The sequence below is a fragment of the Palaemon carinicauda genome, chromosome 2 (genome assembly GCF_036898095.1).
Source record: "Palaemon carinicauda isolate YSFRI2023 chromosome 2, ASM3689809v2, whole genome shotgun sequence".
Classification (NCBI taxonomy): Eukaryota; Metazoa; Arthropoda; class Malacostraca; order Decapoda; family Palaemonidae; genus Palaemon; species Palaemon carinicauda.
The window spans coordinates 104,213,165-104,238,041 of NC_090726.1; the positions used below are offsets into that span (position 1 = coordinate 104,213,165).

Here is a 24,877-nt window from a genome sequence, read left to right on the forward strand (position 1 = left end):
TTCTCTCAAGCTTTGCTTCCCCTTTTCATCTTAAAGCGCACGTCTCTGATCCATACATTAACACCGGTCTTATAACTGTGCTATACATCTCGACTTTCACGTTAATTGGCATTTTCTTATCACATACCACTCCTGCTACCTCCCTCCACTTTCCCTATGTTGTGTTCATCCTATTTTCAACTTCAGCCTCACATCCTCTCTCCTGATCTATAGTAAATGATCTTATATTAACGTGTTTTCCCATTTGCAAGGGGTAAGCACGGTTGCCTTCCTTGAAAGGACTTTGCTTTGGTTTTGGGGTAGACCGTAGTCACGATTTGCTGCCCCGTCTGACATCGCTAGACCCTGGTAGTGTATGTTCATGTGATGTACCAGTCATAGCATCCTTTCTCCCAGCAGCAAAGAGCCCTTGGCACGGTTAGGACGACAGTTCAAGACGTATGAGGTGTCTTATGATTTTAGGTGTTGGAGTAGCTTTGTGTGTGTGTGTACTAGTCTGTAACACCTTTTGCTTTAAGCAAACCTATCCGTTGATTATATACATAATCCTGAGGTATCTACAAGGATAGCAACGAGTCCGCCTCTGACTGGTCGGCTGCAGATTTGAACCCCCGCCACAGACCTCTCCGAAGTACCTAAATTGTTCTGCCATTTTTATAACTGCTCCTCTACTTTCACGCATGGCTATCCCGTCCCTACCTTCCTTACTATTAGTCATGGCTTCACACTTATCCACATTTACCCTCAAACCATCCCTTTCTAAAGTCTCTTTCCACTGTAATTTTTCCTCATTTTTAGCAGTAATCACCAAATCATAGCATGTAGTAATTCACCTACTATTTATTTCTGATCCTTTTACATAACACATCCAAGACCAACACAAATAAAAATGGGCTTAATGCTGACCCCTGATGTAATCCAAACCTAACTTCAAAGGTTTCTGTTTCGCCAACAGCTGTTATTACTTTTGACCCTGTTCTTTTGTAAATCATCTTGACCATTCTAACCAACTTCTTTGGGACTTTCCTCTTCCTCAAGCACCAAAACATCACTTTTCTTAGTGTTCTGTCATAAGCCTCCTCTAAATCTACAACAGCCCACATGGGCTTTTCCTGTAACTGCGTTACTATAAAGATGGGATCCACAGCCCCTCTCCTCATGAATCCATACTGCTGTTTCCCAATCTTTACAATCTCTTATCTACTACCCTCTCTAACACTTTCAAACCATGCTCCATTAATTCAATTCCCCTGTAGTTACTGCATTCCATGATGTCACCTTTCTGCTTGAATATAGATACCATTAGACTCCTCCCAGTATTTAGGCATTATTTCCTCTTCAAATATTGCTCTCAATAAATCCAGCATCCATTCTTCCCCCTCTGTCTTTAGTATCTTGACCATTACAATTTGTAACTCTGATGAGCCTGGTGCTTTATCATTCTTCATTATACTCGATGCCCGCTTCAATTCTGAACTCGGTATCTCCATCACTGCCCCCCCCCCCCCCCCCCCATTTGTGCTCCTCCCAGCTCCTCTTCTCTTTTTCAGTATTAAATAGATACTCATAGAATTCTCTCCATCTTCTCTTAATGTCGTCTTATCAATGAATAAAGTTTTGTTTATGCATTGGAACAAATAAAAATTTAATTGGACATCAGTTACATCAAATGTATATCTCCGGATCTCATTACCAAGATGACAGTGATGTGTGATCACTAACAAATGAAAAATGGAAACCACTGAATATATATCTCAGATAACCTCAACTAGTTATTAAATCTTGACTGATTACTCCTATAATTCTTCCCTGTCATATACATACCCTGTGCAATAAATAATTTAGGACAGAATACAATTCCATATTCTTTGTGTAATATAGGTAAATAACAAGTAAATAGTCTGTAACAACCAATTGGTATGAAAACTGATAGTACTTTCACTGTATTGTACCTAAATACATGGTTATGATCTATCTTAAGTAAAGATTTAAGTGCTTATGAGAAGAATTGCCCAAATAGATGTAAGTAGTGACAATTGTTTGGCACGTTTATTTCACTCGTTTTAATTTCAGTAAAGAATTTTGAGTTTTTTTTTCCTGGAAAAGAGGGTAAAATACCTGAAACTTACAGTGCATATATTGTTTGCCTGGTTGGGTTGAATTGGATCCAAGAATTACGTCCAACTGTCAACCCTTCAGAGGTTTTGAACAACAAACGCAAATGACTTGTGTCTCCGTCTTCAACATCTTCAAAAGTATCCCGGGAAATTGTAAAGTTATAGACATGCCCAGCAACCTGTAAATGAAGACATAATTTGAATATTATTCATTTATGTTCATATATCTCACACAGTAATTAGCAACAGGAATAACAACTAAAATTTACATAAATTTTAGACCATAATTTTATATCCATTTAATATTCAAATTTTACAAGAAAGCAAATTATATATATATATATATATATATATATATATATATATATATATATATATATATATATATGTGTGAGTGTGTGTATATATATATAAATATATATATATACATATATATATATATATATATATATATATATATATATATATATATATATAAATATATATATATATATATATATATATATATATATATATATATGTATATATATATATATATATATATATATATATATATATATATATATATATATATATATATATATACATATATATATATATATATATATATATATATATATATATATATATACACATATATATATACACATATATATATACATACATATATATACATACATATATATATATATATATATATATATATATATATATATATTTATATATACATAATATATTGTAGTTAATTTGCTTAATTTTATTCGTGGCCTGTAAAGTAAATTTCATCAAGTTGCTTTCATTATATTTTTGTTATGCCACAAAATTGAAAATAAGAGAAGACTGGTTTAGGTTTTTCTCGCTCGCACTGAAGGTTGTTATTATATAAGTGGTACCTCGCCCTTGAGTTGTTTTTTTTTTTCTTTCCATGTAATTATTCACCGGCTTGGTTGTTTGGTGACTTGATGTTCGTTGCCCGACTTTTGGTGGGGACCTTTGGCTGAGGATGAAGAGGAGTATGGCTTCGGCTCCTTATCTTGGAGGTTCTCTGACCCCGTTCCTGAAGGATATTTTAAATACTACGGAGATATCTGCATTCTGAAGGCCTTGCTGCATTTAAGGGCCCCCTTTCTACTGTATTGCGGAGGACATTGATGGTGTTCCTCTTCCTGATCACAGAAGTTGCTGTGGAAGCTGTAGCTTTGATTTTGAGACGCCTCCTGTACCCTGATTGGGCGTTCTTCCTATGTGCTGTGACAGTGAGATATGCACTACCGTTTTCGTCTCTACCCCTCGAGACATTCCTGCTGCCCTTGGGAGGGCATCCTGGTCCTGCCTTCATCTTGGAACCTCCGGAGTCGTGAAAATGCTTATTCTGTTTTAATAGCCGGTAAGGATATAAATTGAGTATTTTACGTTTGACGTTACTGACGCGGGTCAGTGTATCCTCCGGTTACCGACCTCCTTGTGATTTCCAGAACATTAGATCGACAGCAGGTTGTGTTGAATGGTGGAGCTATCATCCATAGAGTTTATTTCGTGAAACCACCTTTAATGTTGGGTCAATATCAATCCGTGATAACTAATTTAAGTATTTATGTATGTGAACATTTTTCTTGAATTGTATAATCTAGGATTAAGGTTCTTTCCCCCTTTTATTTTCTTCCTCTGAAATTTTTCAGGGCTTTCTAGAAATAAGTTGTTTTCCTTCCTCCTCCTAATTACTGTCTCTTGGTCTATCGTATGAATGAGTATTTATTTTAGGTGAACTTTTTATTTTGTACACCGTAATCAGTTTTTTTATATATATTTTTGTGGGTTTAACTTATTATTTCTTTGTTTATAACAAATGTTCAAGCTTTGATAAGTAATTTTTGTTATCCTCTTCGAGTGCTTTCAATGTGGTTTTTACTGTTTGGAGGTCTTGCCCCTTGGCTTTAAATTCTAACCTCTGTGGCACCGATCATAAAAAGGAAAAGAGCCTATTTCTTTTGCCACTTATAATTCTTTTAAATTGAGGTTTAAAGTTCATAACATATTTTGGCGACCTTGCCAGGATCATCCAACAGTGTCATCCACAAGTGCATTCAAAGAGGTGTTTAGGTCAGTGGATGGGCTTAGGTAGATTATTTTCAGTTCACCCCACTTAGTAAGTAACTATGCATTATTTTGAGGAGGAAGAGGCCGCTGCTACCCAGTTTTTAGCAGACCCTGACTGGGAGAGGAATCTGTTTGATCTAAAACGAGATCAGTTATGGATATTGGCTAAATTTCTAGGTTTAAGTTTGCCTACAGAGGTTAAGAAAGGTCAGCTGTTATTTGAGGTCATTAAAGCTGCTAGGATGTTTAAAGAAACCGTAGGTAGCATCAGTGATGAGGAAACAGATTATGGTGATGAAAATGGTGAAAATAAGGTGGTAGGTGCCAGAGATGTGGAGGAAATGGAAGTTGATGTTAGAAATAAAAATGGGGAAACAGGTAATGGAAATAATGTGAATGACGGTAAGGTAAGCCAACTGAAATTGGATGTTTTAAAAGAGCAATCTAGGATTAAAGAGTTGGGAGTATAAAGCACTTCAGCTACAAGCTGAAGAAAGAGCAAAGGAAAGGGATCATGAAATCCATTGTTTAAAATTGCAGATGGTAGCTGCTAATGGTAGTAATCATAGTGATAAGGATAGTTTTAACCTGTTAAGTGCCCTGAAACTTGTTCCCCAATTTAATGAGGAAGACGTCTCTGAATTCATCATTTCTTTTGAAAGAATTGCTAAGAAATTGAAATGGCCTCGGGACATGTGGACCACTTTGGTTCAGTGTCGCTTAAAAGGTAAGTCCCAGCGTGTATATAATACACTTAACGAGGGTTTGTCATCTGATTATGATTCAGTGAAAGCGATAATTCTGAAAGCTTACGATCTCGTTCTGGAGGCGTACAGACAAAAGTTTAGGAACTATAAAAAGAATCCGGATATGACTTTCGTGGAATTCGCTCGAAAGAAAGAACAGTTCATGGACGACAGGTTAAAGTCCAAGGAGGTTGACACGTTTGGAAAATTGCGGGAATTAATTTTGACCGAAGAATTTAAGAGGTCTGTGTTGAGGGAGCTAAAGATTCATTTGGAGGAGTTGAAGATTGATTCTTTACAGGAGGTGGCAATTGCTTCTGATGAGCACTCCCTTGCACATAGGCAAGACGTGGTAAAAGATTTTCCTAAAAAGTTCTCTCCCCGTAATGGAAATATTCACCAGGGAAAACCTTATCAGAAAAGGACTACTGATTTTGATCAAAATATAAGTGTTAACCGTTACGTAGATAGCAGTAAAAACGGAAGTGTAGAATCTTGTAGTTACGTGAATAGTAGTAGGTCTGGTGGTGGTAGTGGACGTAGAGAATCCCACGAGTCTAGTTTAAGGTGTTATTGGTGTAATAGGAAGAAGGGTCATATAAAAGCAAATTGCTTTGCTATGAAAAATTACTTGGAAAGGAATAAGGAGGCTGTTAATATTGTTTCTGCTGAGAAATCTTCAAAGAAAGAGGTATCAAACGAAAGTAAGTGACTAAAATTTGCGAAGTACATATCGAATGGAACTATTTTCAATAATGTTGACAAACGAATAGGACGTAGTGTTAAGATTCTTCGTGACACTGGTGCAGCACAATCTTTAATTTAAAAAAAGTCTGTACCTAGTGGGTTTAAATTTTCAAATACTGATTTTGTAGTTCTTGGAGGATTTCCTGATACTATTGCCTCCTATCCTCTCGAAACCATGTATCTAAAAACTGAGTATTACAAGGGAACGGTAAAACTGGCAATTGTCGACAGTTTACCTCTTCCCAGTATTGACATGTTATTTGCTAATGATTTGGTGTTGCATGACGAAGCAAATTATTTCCCAATTTTGAGTATTACAGAGATAGAGGATGATAGGTATTTAGATGTTTCTGTATGTGAACCTACCTCTGTTATTACTCGTTCTCGTGCTCAAGAGATTGATCTCGATAATGTTAATTTAGACTTTGATGATATTAATGGACAGACGACTGACACGATGACGAGTAGTTGTAGTAATAGTAGTAATAAAAATATTTTGTTTAATGATGTTGAATGGGATGTTGAGGCTTTAAAAGAAGCCCAAGAAAATGAGTTTTCTAATTTTGATGATTCCAATTTTGATGTTGATGATGATTTATCAAAACCTGTTTTTCTTAAAGAAGAAGGTTTGGAGTACAGAGTCAGTAGGTCAGTTAATGCACCTGCTGATCAGGCTGAGGTTAGGAAACAATTGGTAATTCCAGAACGATACCGTTGTAAGTTGTTAATTTTAGCACATGAGAATAACCTTTCAGGACATTTCGGGGTCAGGAAGACGTTCCAGAAACTCTCTGAACATTTTTTCTGGCCTGGAATGCGTCGTGATGTAAAGACATGTATTATCTTGTAAGGTATGACAAATCGTGGGGAAGCCAAATCAGAAAATTCCAAAAGCTCCTTTAATTCCTATTCCGTCGGTGGGGGAACCTTTCAGGGAGGTGATTATTGATGTGGTAGGTACTTTACCGCGGACACGCGGGGGACATGAATATATTTTGACAATGGTTGATAGGATATCACGATTCCCTGAGGCTGTCCCGCTGCGGAGTATTAGAGGGGAGAAAATTGTCGAGGCACTGGTTGGCTTCTTTACGAGATTTGTTATTCCCAAAATTATTCAAAGTAACTGTGGTACGAACTTTACAAGTAGGTACTTTAAGCGAAAAATGAATGAGTTAGGGATTACCATGTTACTTCTTCCCCTTATCACCCTGAAAGTCAGGGCTAAGTGGAGCGATTCCACCAAACTCTTAAATCTATCTTGAAAAAATTTTGTTTGGAAACAGGTTGTGAATGGGATAGAGAGATCCCTTATGCTTTATTTGCAATCAAGTCAACACCTAATGAGACTTTGGGTTTCTCTCCCTTTCAGCTTATATTTGGACATTGTGTTTGTGGTCCATTGGATGTTGTGAGGGAACACTGGGAGGGAGAAACCCCAGATATGAATGTACATGTATTAGACTATGTATCTAATTTACAGGAGAAACTTCATAGAGCTTGGACCTTTGCCCGGGAAAATTTAACAAAGGCTCAAGCTACTATGAAAACAAATTATGACGTTGGTACCCAGATGAGACATTTTGATCCAGGAGACAGGGTCTTGGTACTGCTTCCCATGCCTGAGAATCCACTCAAGGCTCGTTTCTCAGGTCCGTGGAAGGTACTCAAGAAACTGAATAATGTTAATTACCTTATTGAGATGCCTGAAAGACGTCAAAAAACCCAAATTTGCCACATTAATATGTTAAAACCTTTTGCTAGTAGAGAAGTAGAGGTAGATGTAGAACCAGTGTCACTGGTAGAGGTAGAAGTAGATCCTATGGTAGACATTAAGTTATCTGTGGGACTTGATGGTCTGTCCAACAATTTGAATATTCTTAATAACCTTGATGTTAAATTTCAGCACCTGGAAAAGGACAAAGCAACGTCCTTAACAATGTTAACTAATGATTATAAAGATTTACTTCAGGATGTACCAGGACGAACTAACATTTTAGAACATGATTTTGATGTAGGGGAGGCAAGCCCTATCAAACAGAGTCCGTATGGGTTGAATCCTTTCAAAAGGGACATCGTTAAAGACGAAGTAAAGTATATGCTGGACCACGGGCTGGTAGAACCCAGTTGTAGTCCCTGGAGCTCTCCAGTGGTACTGGTTAAAAAGGAAGGTGGCGAGCATAGACTCTGCTTTGATTATTGTAAGGTTAACTCTCTTACAAAGACAGATTCTTTCCCCCTGCCTCGGGTGGAAGATTGTATCGACCGTGTTGGATCTTCTAGATATATTAGCAAATTTTATTTATTAAAGGGCTACTGGCAGGTCGGTCTTTCTCCCAGGGCAAGGAAAATTTCTGCATGTGACAGGTGACGGACTGTATGAATGTAGTTATGCCATTCGGTATGAAAAATGCAGCCGCCAACTTTCAGAGACTCATTAATTTTATTACTTGTGATTTAGAGGGCTGTGTAGTATATATTGATGACTTAATCATTTATAGCGACGATTGGGAGACACATCTAAAGAGAATTAGAGCTCTCTTTGAGATTCTGAGAAAGGCTGGTTTGGTGGTTAACTTAAGGAAGAGCGATTTTGCTCAGGCCAAGGTAATTTATCTTGGGCACGAGATAGGCCTGTGTAAGGTAGCTCCTAAGAAAGCGAATGTGGAAGCTATTTCTGACTTTCCTGCACCTCAAAATAGGAGGGGCGTTTGTGAAAAACTTTTCCGATATTGCTCATCCATTAACTAATCTTTTGAAGAGAGATGTAAAATTTATTTGGGATGAACAGTGTCAGGAATCGTTTGACAAATTAAAAGCTTCGTTAATGACTTTTCCATTATTACTTTCACCGGACTTTTCTCTCCCTTTTTGTTTAGCCACAGATGCTAGTGATGTAGGTTTAGGTGCTGTCCTTCTTCATAGACTTCCCGATGGAACGACTCATCCTGTGGCGTATTTCTCTAAGAAGCTATTACCAGCGGAGAGGTAGTACTCGACCGTGGAGAAGGAACCCTTGTGTTTAGTTAAAGCCCTCCTTCACTTTGAAGTATATCTGTCGTCATCTCCAGCTCCAATAGATGTATTAATGGATCATAATCCGCTTATTTTCATAAATAAATTCAAAAACATGAATCAGCATATTTTACGCTGGAGTCTTATTCTGCAAGAGTATAACCTTAATATCCGACAAATCTCTGACAAAAGTAATGTTGTCCCCGATACTTTATCGAGAGTCTTCGAGAAGGTGTAATTTATTTAATTGTAGTTAAAATTTCTAGAATGTCTCAATGTTAACAATTGTTCTTATTTTTCAGGTCCAATATTTACTTTGCTTTTAATCAACCATTTTTTTCTTTGATCTTCTAAGTTTAACAGATTTGATTAAATTTAAGTTTTAAAAATTTAACTTTAAATTCTTTCCTTAAAAAAAAAATAAATTATTTTTTTTCCTTTTGGTGGGGAGCTGTAATAATTTGCTTAATTTTATTCGTGGCCTGTAAAGTAAATTTCATTAAGTTGCTTTCATTATATTTTTGTTATGCCACAAAATTGAAAATAAGAAAAGACTGGTTTAGGTTTTTCTCGCTCCCACCGAAGGTTGTTATTATATAAGTGGTACCTCGCCCATGAGTTTTTTTTTTTCTTTCCATGTAATTATTCACCGGCTTGGTTGTTTGGTGATTTGATGTTCGTTGCCCGACTTTTGGTGGGGACCTTTGGCTGAGGATGAAGAGGAGTATGGCTTCGGCTCCTTATCTTGGAGGTTCTCTGACCCCGTTCCTGAAGGATATTTTAAATACTACGGAGATATCTGCATTCTAAAGGCCTTGCTGCATTTAAGGGCCCCCTTTCTACTGTATTGCGGAGGGCATTGATGGTGTTCCTCTTCCTGATCACAGAAGTTGCTGTGGAAGCTGTAGCTTTGATTTTGAGACGCCTCCTGTACCCTGATTGGGCGTTCTTCCTATGTGCTGTGACAAGTGTGATATACACTACCGTTTTCGTCTCTACCCCTCGAGACATTCCTGCTGCCCTTGGGAGGGCATCCTGGTCCTGCCTTCATCTTGGAACCTCCGGAGTCGTGAAAATGCTTATTCTGTTTTAATAGCCGGTAAGGATATAAACTGAGTATTTTACGTTTGACGTTACTGAAGCGGGTCAGTGTATCCTCCGGTTACAGACCTCCTCGTGATTTCCAGAACATTAGATCGACAGCAGGTTGTGTTGAATGGTGGAACTATCATCCATAGAGTTTATTTCGTGAAACCACCTTTAATGTTGGGTCAATATCAATCCGTGATAACTAATTTAAGTATTTATGTATGTGAACATTTTTCTTGAATTGTATAATCTAGGATTACGGTTCTTTCCCCCTTTTATTTTCTTCCTCTTGAAAATTTTCAGGGCTTTCTAGAAATAGGTTGTTTTCCTTCCTCCTCCTAATTACTGTCTCTTGTTCCATCGTATGAATGAGTATTTATTTTAGGTGAACTTTTTATTTTGTACACCGTAATCAGTTTTTTTTTCATATATTTTTGTGGGTTTAACTTATTATTTCTTTGTTTATAATAAATGTTCAAGTTTTGATAAGTAATTTTTGTTATCCTCTTAGAGTGTTTTCAATGTGGTTTTCACTGTTTGGAGATCTTGCCCCTTGGCTTTAAATTCTAACCTCTGTGACACTGATTATAAAAAGGAAAAGAGCCTGGGCGAATGATGAGGTGCTGATGAGCGGCGAGAAGTTGGCGAGTGCAGAGTTGATGAATGCCAAACGACGAGTTCTGGGAGATTCCTGGGACTCTAGCAAGTGATGAGCAAGAACTGGATGGGTGCAAGACTGGTGCTGCTGATCTCGCGAGGGTGAAAGTCATGGAGTGACAAGTGACGATCATTCGAGGACAAGTGACAAGCAGCTGGCGATTGAAGAGGGCCCGAAGGCAAAGATTGAATGTCAATAGCAGGACTGAAGAGTCGTCTCCTTACCACAGGGGAAGGAGATCGTTCAGCGAGGCGAGGCGAGGAATACTGAGCTCCTTGGAAGAGTGATGATCCTCCGGAGGGGATCATCGGCGATGGCGAGGTTTCTCCGATGAGGGAACCTGTTCTGACGGGGTCAGAGGAGGATATCTATGTTGGTCTCTGGAAAATCTCTAACCGAGTCTCTATGGGGGTCCTCAAGACAGACAACTACCTGCAGGAGACTCGCCTCGAACTTTCAGCAGACAAGGTGGCAAAAACTCCGGGATCGCCAAGGGCAGTACTCATCGGTGACGGATCCACCTGAAAGGAAGCCGGTGTCCGCTTCCTACCAGCACCCAGATGGAGGAGCTCCAACAATGCCTCCTTTGACAGAGGACCAGCCATACCCAGCGATGGCCAGAACTGCAAAATATCCAAGAAAAAACAGGCGCTGCCTGATGGGAGGGGAAGAACGGTTCCTCCAAGGAAAGCAGTTTTGTCCCTCAAACCTCAAGGCTGACCTGCAGTTATATGGTCTACGTCTTCAACTTGACCCTTCCCCATGGGGGAACGATCAAGCAGGAGCTTAGAGAAGATATAGGGGGTCAATGAAGAAGTTCGAGGCTTCAACTTCGAGGAAGATCCCGAAGGCGAAGTTTCTTTTAGACTTCTTCTTGCGCCTACAACCAAATCTCTCCCACGACATTCAGGGCAAGTTTCGTCCTGATCACAACGCTGGCATATACGGGACGGATACAGTTACCACAGGTGCGGCCCTCAGGTCCAAGACAGGTGCGCATGAGGCCGGTCAGAAAGAATCACAAGCAATCTGAAACAGTAAAAACTAAAGTCAATGGAGGAGGAGAGGGGCAATGTCCATTCTCAACTGAGTCAAAACCAAAGTAGGTGCTCAGCCCAGTTGTGCGAGCGATCGGGTTAGTGAGCTACCCTCTTCCCTCCCGCAAACCAGCGGGTAGGGTAATTATCCCTCGCTAAAAGTCTTATGGCTTGTCTTCAGACTTCACCGAAAATAATATCCCTATAAATACCGTGGGTTTGTATTGAGTGACAGAACAAATCAAATTTATTTGGTCATAACTTTAATGTTTCTTATGGAAGGGGTGAGAGAGATGGAGATCTCTCTCTCTTGTCTGATTAATATGTGGTGAGCTACCAGGTTTTTCCACCCATTAGCAACCGTTGTTGGTAATGGGGGACGAAGGTTGTACAGATATGGACAGTGCCCCAGTTTTATTACAATGTGGCAAAACCACAGAAGGCAATATGCTTACCTCCTCATGTAGCATTTTATTATTATATGTATTTCTTTACTTACAACAACTGGCAGTACTAGGTGGGTTAATGTCTCATGTGATATATTTCCTCTTGATTCTAATGCCTTTACTTTTGGTTCATTCAGTAATCTTTTGACATGTCCCACACCTGTGTGTTCTACACTGATATTTGCTGAGGGCAGCGACTTACAACTTATAAAGCTCGCAGCTCCTATCAGTGGATTTATGATTTGAGTTGCAGTTCTAACACCCGGCCTCAAGTGTACACTCTCCACGGTAAGTTCTGGAACAAATGCTACACATTTTTTGATTTTTGCATACTTTAGAAAGGGTGTCAAAACTTGCAAATTATTGAAACATTGTTGTGGCTTCTGTTTGAAAGGTCAAGCTTTAATTCTTCAATAACAATGTGGAGAGGCTCATCAGCATCCTGGAAAGTAAGGTTTATCATAGAAGTACCAGGAACCTTATTCACTTTCCACACTGTTAATGGACACATGGACAGTATTTCCTTTTCTATAAATTCACACAGGTCTTTATTGAAAACTACTGACCTACCATAACTAAAATTTAGGTGGGGTCAGACATCTAACACATCGCTACTTATCCTGAAGTTGGAGAGTATTACCAATTGCATATATGATTTGGCATGGATGAGGCTATTTTTTTAATGAAAGATATATCCTCTAGTGCAATGGTTCCTATCTTTACAGAATTAGTTTGCAAATTCTAAATAATTCCTTTTATTCAATTTAGCCTTGGCAACAAGCCACACTGGTCGTTCTGGCTTCCTCTGGGAAGACAGTTAAATCAACATCTTTTTCAAACCAATCAGTAGGTCTATACACATCCAAATCGTTTGGTACCATATATCAAAGGGCAACCATGACATTGTATTAATGTTATATAATGCATTCAATGCCCTATCATAATTATTGAAAGATATCCATGAATGCAATTTTTCATTTTAAAGTTTCATTCTTATTTCTTTTATCAATCCATAGCACTCAAATGCTTTGTATAGCGTATCATAATCAGTATCTATTGTAACTTGGATATATTACTATTACTAGCTAAGCTACAACCCTTGTTGGAAAAGCAAGATGCTATAAGCCCAAGGACTCCAAGGAAAAATAGCCCAGTGATGGAAGGAAATAAGGAAATGAATAAACTACACAAGAGGTAATGAACAATTAAAATTAAACAATACAAGAAGTAATGAACAATTAAACTGAATTATTTTAAAAACATTAACATTTAAACAGATATTTCATATACTGTATAAACTACAGTAAAAGGACTTATGTAGGCATGTTCAACATAAAATCATTTGCTGCAAGTTTGAACTTTTGAAGTTCTACTGATTCAACTACCCAATTAGGAAGATCATTCCACAAATTGGTCACAACTGGAATAAGACTTCTTGAGTACTGTGTAGCTTGGAGCCTCATGATGGAGAAGAACTGACTATTAGAATTAACTGCATGCCCAGTATTAAGAACTGGATGGAACTGTCCAGGAAGATCTGAATGTAAATGATGTCAGAATTACAAAAAAAAAAAATAAATAAATAAATAAATAAAAATGCCAAATGCATGATAAACTTATTGAACGACTGTGCCAGAGATGAAAATTTAGATCAGGAATAAGAAATTTAATAGACCATAAGTTACTGTCCAACAAAATAAGATGAGAATCAGCAGCTGAAGACTCGACAGGAGAACAATACTCAAAACAGGGTAGAATGAAAGAATAAAAACACTTCAGAATAGATTGATCACCAAAAACCTTGTAAGACTTTCTCAATAAGCCAATTTTTGTGCAACTGAAGAAGACACAGATATAACGTTTCTCAAAAGTAAATTTGCTGTCAAGAATCACACCTAAAATCTTAGGAGTCATACAAAGTTAAAGAAACATTATCAATGTTGTTATCCTGATATTGACAAGCCACTGTCCTTCACCTATTTACAATCAGACTGAATTTTGTTAGGATTCAACTTCATACCCCATAATTTTCCCCATGCACTAATTTTAGCTAGAGCTCTATTAAGGGATTCAGCAACCCCAGATCTATATTCAGGAGATGGAATTGATGCAAAGTGTGTAGCATCCACTGCATATGCAACAAGCTTATTTTCTAGGCCAAACCACATGTCATGTGTATATAGTATGAAAAGTCATGGGCCAAGAACACTACCCTGAGGAACACCAGATATCATATGCCTATACTCACTATGGTGCCCATCAACAACTCTCTCCAATCTATTAGTTAAAAAATCAACAATGATGCTAAAAAATATATCCAAGTCTTGTTTGAAAACAAGGGCCTCATGATTAACACGGTCAAAAGCAGCACTAAAATCAAGGCCAATCATACGAACTTCCTGACCACAATCAAGGGATTTCTGTACAACATTGGAAATTATAAGAGGCGCATCACATACTCCAAGGCATTTACAAAAACCAAATACCAAAACTAAGGAACAGATGATTACCCTCAGCAACCCTATTAAGACGTTTTGTCAGAAGACATTCATAAACTTTAGATAATATGGGAGTTATGGAAATTGGGCGGTAATCAGTTGGACTTGAGCTACCAAAAACCATTTACATAGTGGAGTAACATTGTCAATTCTCCAACAAGTGCTAAAAGCTCATTATCTTGCTAACTTGCATGAAATAGCAGATAACTTTGGAGCTTCTTTATATATATATATATATATATATATATATATATATATATATATATATATATATATATATATATATATATATATGTATATATATATATATATATATATATATATATATATATATATATACATATATATATATATATATATATATATATATATATATATATACATATATATATATATATACATATATATATATACATATATATATATATATATATATATATATATATATATATATATATATATATATATATATAAAAACATTTGGGTCTACACCACCTTAAGTATCAAGGTCCAACATGAGCGCTTTAATTTCCAAAGATCGAAAAGCTAAACTAGTTAGTTTAGCCTCAGGAAAACAGGAATGAAGAAGTTTGAGTTTCTTATTACTCTGCTTACTGTCAAACACACCTGCCAAAAAGGGTTGCCTTTTCCTTTGGACAGTGAGTGACAGAGCCATCTGGTTAAGTAAACAAGGAACTGTTGCATCTAAACCAAAGAGTGCAGATTTAAGGTTAGTCCACTACTTATGCTCCTGGGTTGTACCAGAAAAGGTTTCTTTTACGGTTAAATTGTATTTCTTTTCAGTTGAAGCATAAACTCTGAGCAAAAGCTCTTCTTGAATATAGTTATTCCAGGTCAAATCTGATCTGTTACCATTCCAAAGATGATAGGCCTGCTCCTTCTCCAAATAAGCACGTCTACAATCATCACTGAACCATAGTTTGTCATTCACTCAGAATCTTAGCACACAAGAAGGGATACGCCTATCAATTATGTTAGACTAGATTCTCATTCAAAGGGACAACAGAATTAACACTATTATACAATTGTGACAAAATCAAGCCCAGAAAATCATGCAAAATCCCATTCCAGTCTGCTTGAGATTTCATATAAATCTTACACGAGTATCATACATCAGGGACAGGCTGCTCAGTCTTCACTACTAATGAAATCAAGGCATGATCAAATGTCCCAACTGAAGACCTAATCTTACTTATTATAACACCAGGGGAGTCTCTGTATACGAGGTCCAAGTAGTTACCAGACCTGTGAGTAGCTTCCTTTATGATTTGCTCACAACCTGATTCAGAGGCAAGTCTAAAGCTCTTATGCCATAGCGATCGGTATGAAAAACAGAATTTAAAGGAAGCCTTTCTATCATCTTTTTGTATCTTAGCCATAATGGTAAGAGGACAATCGAAGACAGAATCATTCATGTCTAGATTCTGGTATATCGAACACAATGAGAAGTTGTTATGCCTTATGCAAACTTTTATTACCCGAACCTTATGACATCTATATATATATATATATATATATATATATATATATATATATATATATATATATATATATATATATATATAAATAAATATATAAATATATATATATATATACATATATATATATATACATATATATATATATATATATATATATAAACACATATATAAATATATATATATATATATATATATATATATATATATATATATATATATATATATATATATATATATATTAAGTAATTTGTATTTTTCCTAACAGTACTTACCTCGAACTATTTTCTTAGGAGTATCTGGGATCTCCTCCCAACCGACCAGAATTTTGTGTAGTTTACCCTACTCCCATTTTCTATGCGGGGTAACCTCTGGTAGAGTGATACGCACCACGAGGCGACCCTGGGTCAGAGAGTATGCTTGCTCAGGTCTCGATCTCCAGTAAGTTTTTGACAGCTAGGTTTCTATGAAGTCCAGTAAGGCACCCGGGGTAGGATGGGCGGGCAATGATCCGAAAGTAGTTCGAGGTAAGTATTGTTAGGAAAAATACAAATTACTTAAAATTTGTGATTTGTTCCAACACGGAGTACCTACCTCGAACTACTTTCTTAGGAGACTTATACTTTAGGAGGTGGGAGTGTCCTTCCGGACCTAGAGACCGTGATGAGTATGGAAGAGGAACCTAGATAGGAGACTAGGTTCTGCTGATCCCAAGGAAAACACGAGAAAATAGGGAAAACTACGCAAAAAACTATCTTGGCGTCTAAGTAACTCACCTCTGCAAAAAATTCTTGAAGACTCGTCCTTCTATTGATAGTGTATCCCATGGCAGTTAGGAGATTTTTGAGGTTATTTCCGGGAAGGTAACAGGGGAAAAATAAAGGGGGGTAAGGAAGGAACCTGTGTCTCTTGGACTTACCGCCCGCGGTTACCACTGGGGCTACACCTTTAAATCGTTTGGAGCGCGGAAATGACGGGACTGAGCGAGAACCCGTCCAGGGACTTCCTCGAACAGTCCTTCAAGTAGTGAGCCGTAAAGGTAGACTGACTAGACCATGTGCCTGCCCTCAGGATTTAGCCCACTGCCATGTTCTTCTCAAAAGCCAACGAAGTACTTAGACCTCTAATGTTGTGGGGTCTGGGCTTTCCTGGAAGGGGGACCCCTGCACTATTGTAGGCTCTGATGATCACCTGCCGGAGCCAGAAGGAGATCGTATTCTTGAAGACTGGCTTCTCTACTAGTCCCGAGGGGACGAACAGACTCTTGATTTCGGGTCGAAGCCTGACTGTCCTCTCTAAGTACTTCCGTACCGCCCTGACAGGGCACAGAAGCAAGTCCTTCGGGTTGTCCGAACGAGGGATTGCTGGTACTGAGAATCCTTCAAACTCGGGGTCCCGAACTGCTGGATTCTGAGTCTTGGCCACGAAGGATGGCACGAACCTGAAGGTAGCTTCACGTCAGCCCTTCGAGTGTGATACCTCGTACGACAGTCCATGAATCTCCCCTACCCGTTTTGCTGATGCCAGAGCTAACAGAAAACCTGTCTTGAGGGCGAGCTCTCTGTCCAAGATGTCCTTGAGGGGCTCGAAGGCAGGTTCTGACATCTTCAGAACTCTAGCCACGTCCCACTGGGGCACCCTAACGGCCTGAGGGGGGCAGGACTGCTCGAAGCTCTTGATGAGCATCGAGATATGTCTGGAGGCACCTAGGTTGATGCCCTTCAGGAGGAAGACTTGGCCCAGGGATGCCCGGACTCCTTTGATGGCTGGGATGGACATGTTTACCTCGTCCCTGAAATAGACCAGGAAGTCTGCTATCTCCGGGATGGGGGCCTGCAACGGCCTGATGTTCTTCGAGACGCACCAATTAGTGAAGGTAGCCCATTATGCCTGGTATACTGCGGCTGACGATCGTCTCAGGTACCCTGACATCCTTGTTGCCGTCCTCAATGAATATCCCTCCTTCCTCAGGAGGTGCTCGATAACCTCCACGCGTGAAGGCAGAGGGACCGAGGGTTTTCGTGGAATCTTTGAAAGTGAGGTTGCCGGAGAAGGTCTGGTCTGTCCGGAAGGGGCCAAGGTGGAAGGCGCGCCAGTTCCTTTAGATCTGCGAACCACTCTCTCTCCGGCCACTAGGGCGCTACCAAAGTCATCCACAGGTTGTCCGCTCTCCTCACCCTGTTGAGGACCTGTCTGAGCATCCCGAAGGGAGGGAAGGCGTAAACGTCGAGGTTGTCACAAGGGTGTTGGAAGGAGTCCTCGAACGCCGCCTCTGGATCTGGCACAGGAGAACAAAACACGGGGAGCTGTGCATTCAGTCTCGTGGCGGAAGAGGTCTATCACCGGCGAGCCCCACTTCAGAATGAGTGTCTTGGCCACTTCTGGGTGCAAGGACCACTCGGACCCTACCACTTGACCCATTCTGCTAAGGCCGTCGGCCAAGACGTTACTTTTCCCCGGAATGAATCTGGCCGAGATCTTGATCTGTTCCACTTCGGCCCAATCTAGTAACTCCATCGTGAGGCTGCACAGTTCCTTCGACTTCAGTCCTCCTTGCTTCTTTATGTAGGCCACCACCGTGGTGTTGTCGCACATCAACGCCACGGTGTTTCCCCGGAGCAGATGGACAAACTCTAAACACACTCTTTGCACTGCCATCATTTCTAGCATGTTTATGTGCAGGCTCCTCTCCTCGTCTACCCAACTTCCTCCTGCTGTCTTGTCGAGGAGATGGGCACCCCAACCCTCCTTGGAGCATCTCCGGAGGGTAGGCTGCGAAGGGCATTCCTTTGATGGTGTTCGATCTGACGTGCCACCACTCCAGGACTTCCTTCGCCTCCAGAGCTCCTTCAGGTTCCATTGTACTCCCCTGAGCTTGAGCCTCCCCTGAGGGACTAACTTCTCTAATGACACGAGGTGGCTTATTAGTCTTTGCCAGTCCTTGGCCCTCCTGGGCTGGCCCGACAGGAAGGGCCGGAGGATCTGATCTAGGTTTTCCAGTCTCTCCGCGGAAGGGAAGGCTCTCGCCAACCGGGAGTCTTGGACCATTCCGAGGTAGTTCATCCTGGTGGAGGGTATCAGTTGGGACTTCTCCAGGTTGATGATGATACCCAAGACGTTGCAGAACTACAGGAGCTTTGCGCCTTGCTCCGTCAGTACTTCCCCTGAGGCTGAAAGTAACAACCAGTCGTCCAGGTACCGAATCAGGCGGATGCCCTGTTCGTGTGCCCAGGCCGAGACTGTTGTGAAGATCCTCGTGAAGACCTGAGGGGCTGTGGACAGACCGGAGCAGAGGGTCTTGAACTGCAACGTTTGGGTACCCCATTTTACCCTTAGGTACTTCCTGCTGGAGGGGTGGACAGGGATTTGGAAGTATGCGTCCTTGAGGTCTGTGGACATCATGAAGTCCTCCTCCCTCAAGGCCTCTAGGACCGACTTTGGAGTGTCCATCTTGAAGTAGGTCTTGCACACGAACTTGTTGAGGGCTGAGAGGTCTATGACTGGTCTCCAGCCCCCTGTCGCTTTCTCCACCAGGAAGAGTCTGCTGTAGAACCCTGGACCCGGGTTCTTGACTGGTTCTATTACCCCTTTTGCCAGCAATGCAGACTTCCCCTTGTAGCGCCGCCATTCTCAAGGGGTCTTTGGGTGCCAACCCCTCCGCCTGTAATCTGGTATCAGAGGTGGGGGGGGGGTCCGCTAGGAAGGGCAACCTGTACCCTTCCTTTAGTACTGCTACGGACCACGGATCTGCCCCGTGGCCTCGCCATGCTTGCCAAGAACGTCTGAGGCATCCCCCCACCTGAGGCTTCGGCAGGAGTAGGGGTCCTCTCTCCCTAACTTCTTCGAGAGGCGCGGCCTGAACGCCCTCTTCTGGAGGCCGAATAAGAAGGCCTGAAGGCTGACTGCGTAGTCGGCGCTCCTCTACGAGAGGGCTGCGAAGATTGAGGCCAGGCCGTAGTAGGGGTGTCTCTCTTGTGCTGGCTATTTGAGGTGCGGGGAGGGAGCGAGACGTCGGAGGGTGGCCTTCTATGGGCAGGTCTTCTCGTTGGAGGGGTCTTGGTTCTCCCGCATCCTTCAGCTTCCTGACCCTCTCTACTGTCTCCTCCACCACCTTCCGGGGAACACTGAGTCGCCCCACAGGGATAGGTTCCTCAGGGCCCTCGCTTCTCTGTCCGGGAGTCTCCTGACGAACTTGCTGAGCATGGTGTCCCTCTTCCGCAGCACCCAATTGACGGCCTGCAAGAGGGACTGGTAAGATCGGAACTTGAGGGCCTCCCCCCCCCCAACCAAGCTAATCAGCTCCTTCAGCAAGGCCTGGTTCTCTGGAAACGTGAAGTCGTGTGAGGCCTGAAAGCCCACCAATTTAGCCACGATACGTAGACCAGGTCCATGGCTAGGTCTTCCATCATGGAGGTCTCCGAAGGGGAAAAGCCGTCTCCAGGGGTTCTCTTAGTAATGCCTTGGCCTCCCATTGGTTAGAGTAAAGTCACAGAATTGGATGGTCAGAGGCGAAAAGATAATCCATGTAAATGACTATTTCCAAAGGAATATTGTTGAATCCTTTTTAATCTCCTGTACCAAAGGTAGAAATTTGAATCTAATCCCAGGTCTGTTTTCCGTTAATCCAGTATTATCCTCTTATCTAAAATTTGACCTTTCCGGAATTATTAAGAAACTGACAGATGTTGGATCCCCTTTTCCTGTATAAATACGATGTCTTTGTAAATGTATTCTCATTGTTGAGTCTGTTCATGTCCTTAATGGATAAAGTACTATCTCCAATCAAAAATTTTCATTTTTCCTTTCGTGGCTATAATACATTTTATATTCATCACGTGTCAGCTTTCGTGATTTCTACACATATATACATATATAATTATATATACATATATACTTATATGTACATATATATATACTTATACATATATATACATACCTGGTATATATATACTTATACATAAGACTTTCGGGTCAAAACAGCCAATCATCGATCAGGCATAGAAAGGCCGTGGTAGGCGCTTGAACTTGCCCCATAGGTTTGTCAGTTAGAGTTGGGAGGCTTGAATGTTTAGACCTACGTTCAGGTCACGGGTGCCAGCATGAGTGCCAACAAGTACCATTTTTCTTAGTAACAACGTAATCATAATTAAGGGCAGCCCTTGTAATCTTAAGTTAATACATCATGTATAAAACGATCAACTCGGCTATTATTTGTGCATGACCTTCCCTCTCTAATTGTGTTAACCATAGAATGGATTTTATCTATCTTTGTTTCCCCCAAGATGTGAAGTGTGAACCCCCCTTAATACGACCTAGATCGGGTTATATTAAATGGTGTCAGGTGTTGTGGGGTAGTAATAATAATAATATTAACGATTAACGTCTGTGCTAAGTGATTTTAGCCGACGTGAGATTTTTGAAAAAGTGGAAACAAAAGAGATTAGTGACAATGGTTAACACGAGAAGTTCGACGTCGAGTGGCGATGACTGAGAGAGGGGTGAAATGAACTCTGTTGCTCTTGTATGCCCGGTACTCGGTGAACGGTTTCTCAACGCACATGATTGCAGATACACAACCATCGAGGCAGCCTACCAAGGATGAGGTGCTTGTAGAAGAGAACCTCGAAGAGGCAGAGGTCTGAGAGGTAGGATGTGGCGACTGGCGGTTGTTGGAACTATGGGGTGGTACTAACAGATGGCCACCTACGGACTCTATGCCCCTACGATGAACAGCGTTAGTGTTATGGATGTCAGGTCACAAACCACCATCTGAAAGCTGTTTAAAAAGAAAACGGCGTCGGCAGAAGAAATCATGTTTCCCCTGTACCAACGAGAGGGAGGGGAAGACAACGCGGGAAGGGGACCAACAGTCCCTCGGGCCGTCCGTCAGACCGCAAGGACTGGGGACGGGAGTGCCAAGGAGTCAGCCTGCCATCTTTGCCCCAGAGTGTGGGGGAGGGGAGCTAGACGCTCCCCCATAGTGTGGGGGAGGGGAGCTAGACGCTCCCCCAGAGTGTGGGGGAGGGGAGCTAGACGCTCCCCCATTGAGCAGTAGGGGATGCCCACCTACCAGCGAGTGGTAGTGCGTCTTCCCAGGGAGTGCATAAGGAGGAGGGGCGGAGCAGCAGCCCCTCACCACCACTCCCGATGATGGAAGTCGGAATGCTATTCCCGTCTTGGAATAGAAGTGGAATCATGTGTGTAACGAGGGTGAAGAACCGCTCGTTACGGATGCCAGCAAAACGTAGGAGTGTATGGTGCGGAACCCGGCCAGAGCCCACACACGGGCTCAGTGACCCTACGACGAAGAACAGATGTAATAACTCTACGTAAAGCAGAAGGAACGACAACGAAAGAAATTAGGTTAAGTAGACCTGTGGATGGAGCGCATGGAAAACGGGAAGATCTTGACAACTACGGAGTAAGAGAGAGGGAGTGCATGCCCCGTGACTGTGAGTGATGTCCTGCGAATGAGTGCGCAAAAGAGGTAGGAGATCAAATTTCCAGGATTTTTTGCGCAGGTGGAAGGGTGTGTTCTTCATTGAAGACGGAATTTGATCTAGCGTTGTTTTTCCTTCCCCTTTGGTAGAGAAAGTCATCTGTGTAATTGATGTAAGACCTTATGCATGGCATGTGGGTATAGGAAGTTCCCCTAAGGATGCCAAGAGTGTCAGTATTTTTAAGGAATTAGGTTTATCAATAAGCGTCATGTGTGTAACTCAATGAGTAACCACAAGCATGTGGTACCAATGGCCAGAACATGGTCGGTAGTACCTTTAAGTTTAATGGAGTGCATATGGACGTCAAAGGTCCATTCCCCCAGGGGACAGGTAGGGAAGTGAGGAAGTGACACAAGCATGTGTCCGTGCCGTCCTTCGAGCACGAGAGAGTGCGAGAGGACATGGGCCTTGAGATAATGTCTACCACGAGGTGATTGAGGTCATAAAAATCAGGTCTTTTACGTATGTTCATTCCGAGTGTTTTATGAAAAGACGAATTAAATTTTGTTTCGTTTTTTTTTTTTTGGTTTTGTTCTAAGCATATCACGAGTATATCATTTATCATACTGAGAAATTTCTGTTGCATTTATGTTATGTTGGAAATAATTCAAATTTCATTATTTTGTGTTGGTACCAATTTTGCTATTATCAATGGTTTTATGTATGTTTTTCCATTTTGTTGTGCTGGTTAAAAAGAAAAAAAAAATATGTTTCGGTGTGGTGACAGATAACCGAGACATTTTTTGTTGCATGTGTGTTTATGTTGCAATTAATTCAAATTTCGTTACCCTATGTTGATACTTATTTTGCTATTACCAATGCTTTTATGTATGTTTTTCCATTTTGTTGTACTGTATTTAAAGAATTTCATTTCTCTGTGGAGGTTTTCAGCGCTATTACAGGTAATTGTTAATCATGGGTTGGAAATTGAACATCATTACTTATGTTTTTATTTTTCAGGAGAATTAATATTGCTCGGTTATTAATAAGTATGGTTTTCCTTTTATTATTATTCACTGTTTGAGTTTGCTCTTTATTGCAGTGTCACGAATGTGTTAGAAATGGTTTTCTTATAATGGTAAATGTATCAAAGAGTGCTGGGATTGTAAGTTATTCGTTTTGGTTTCTCTTAATTTTTGTCATTTTTCTTTATTTTGTGTATGTGATGATTTGTTGGTCCTTATGAAATTTTATTGCATTTAAAACATTATTATTTTTCTGATTTTGTGCTCCAAATTTCGGTGATGGTGTATTTAAACCTGATTTTGTGTTTCTGTATGATCTATTGTGGGCGTGATATTCATCTTTGTGTAACTTGCAATTGTAACACGCCAACCGGCCCTCTGATTTTGATTTAGGTATTTAATTTTAATGTTTGCATGCTCCCGAAGAGAGTGGCACTCCGCGGCAACATCTAGTGGAAAAAGAAAGCTTGTGTTCAGTGGGGAAAAAAAAAACAATGATTAGAAAAGTTTCATAAAAAAAAGAGAAAAAATTGTTTTGAGAAAAAAAAATCTGATAAGTGTGAATTTTACAGGACGTAAAATTTGGGGAGTAGTGAGCCAATCACAGTCAGGTTGTTACTGATTGGGATTAGTGAGTGCCAACAGATTTTTCTTCTTTGTTAAAGGAAAGACTGTTACGATGTGGCTTGGGTGGCACTTTGAGAATGTTATTATCGGCGTGGCTTGGGCACTCAAAAATGTTCGTTAAAAGTTAGCGTCCCCAAAATCTCTCCCTATTGGTTCTCATAAGACTTTCGGGTCAAAACAGCCAATCATCAATCAGGCATAGAAAGGCCGTGGTGGGCGCTTGAACTTGCCCCATAGGTTTGTCAGTTAGAGTTGGGAGGCTTGAGTGTTTAGACCTACGTTCAGGTCACGGGTGCCAGCATGAGTGCCAACAAGTACCATTTTTCTGAGGGCTTTTTTCTTAGTAACGTAACGTAATCATAATTAAGGGCAGCCCTTGTAAACTTAAGATAATACAGCATGTGTCAAATCACAATTCGGCTATTATTTGTGCATGACCTTCCCTCTCAAAGAGTGTTAACTATCAAATGGATTTTCTCTTTGTTTCCCCCAAGATGTGAAGTGTGAACCCCCCTTAATACGACCTAGATCGGGTCATACATATGTATATATATATATATATATATATATATATATATATATATATATATATATATATATATATATTTTATTTATATGTATATATATACATATGATGTATATCTACATACACATATATATACGTATACTGTATACATACATGCATATACACACATACATATAAATAAAATATATGTATATATATATATATATATATATATATATATACATATACTGTATATATGTATGTGTGATTATTAATTACTAAGCTACAACCTTAGTTGGAAAAGCAGGATGCTATAAGCCCAGGGGCTTCA

At 40.3% G+C, this 24,877-nt stretch overlaps 1 protein-coding gene across 1 annotated transcript in view; it reads right to left on the reverse strand.

The window, feature by feature from the left end:
* Positions 1 to 24,877, reverse strand: part of LOC137626160 (dystroglycan 1-like) — a 388,225-nt gene that overhangs the window by 176,414 nt on the left and 186,934 nt on the right. Inside the window, exon 7 of the mRNA XM_068357241.1 lies at positions 2,130 to 2,296. Coding sequence (XP_068213342.1) covers positions 2,130 to 2,296 — 167 coding nt within the window. The remainder of the gene's footprint in view (positions 1 to 2,129; positions 2,297 to 24,877) is intronic.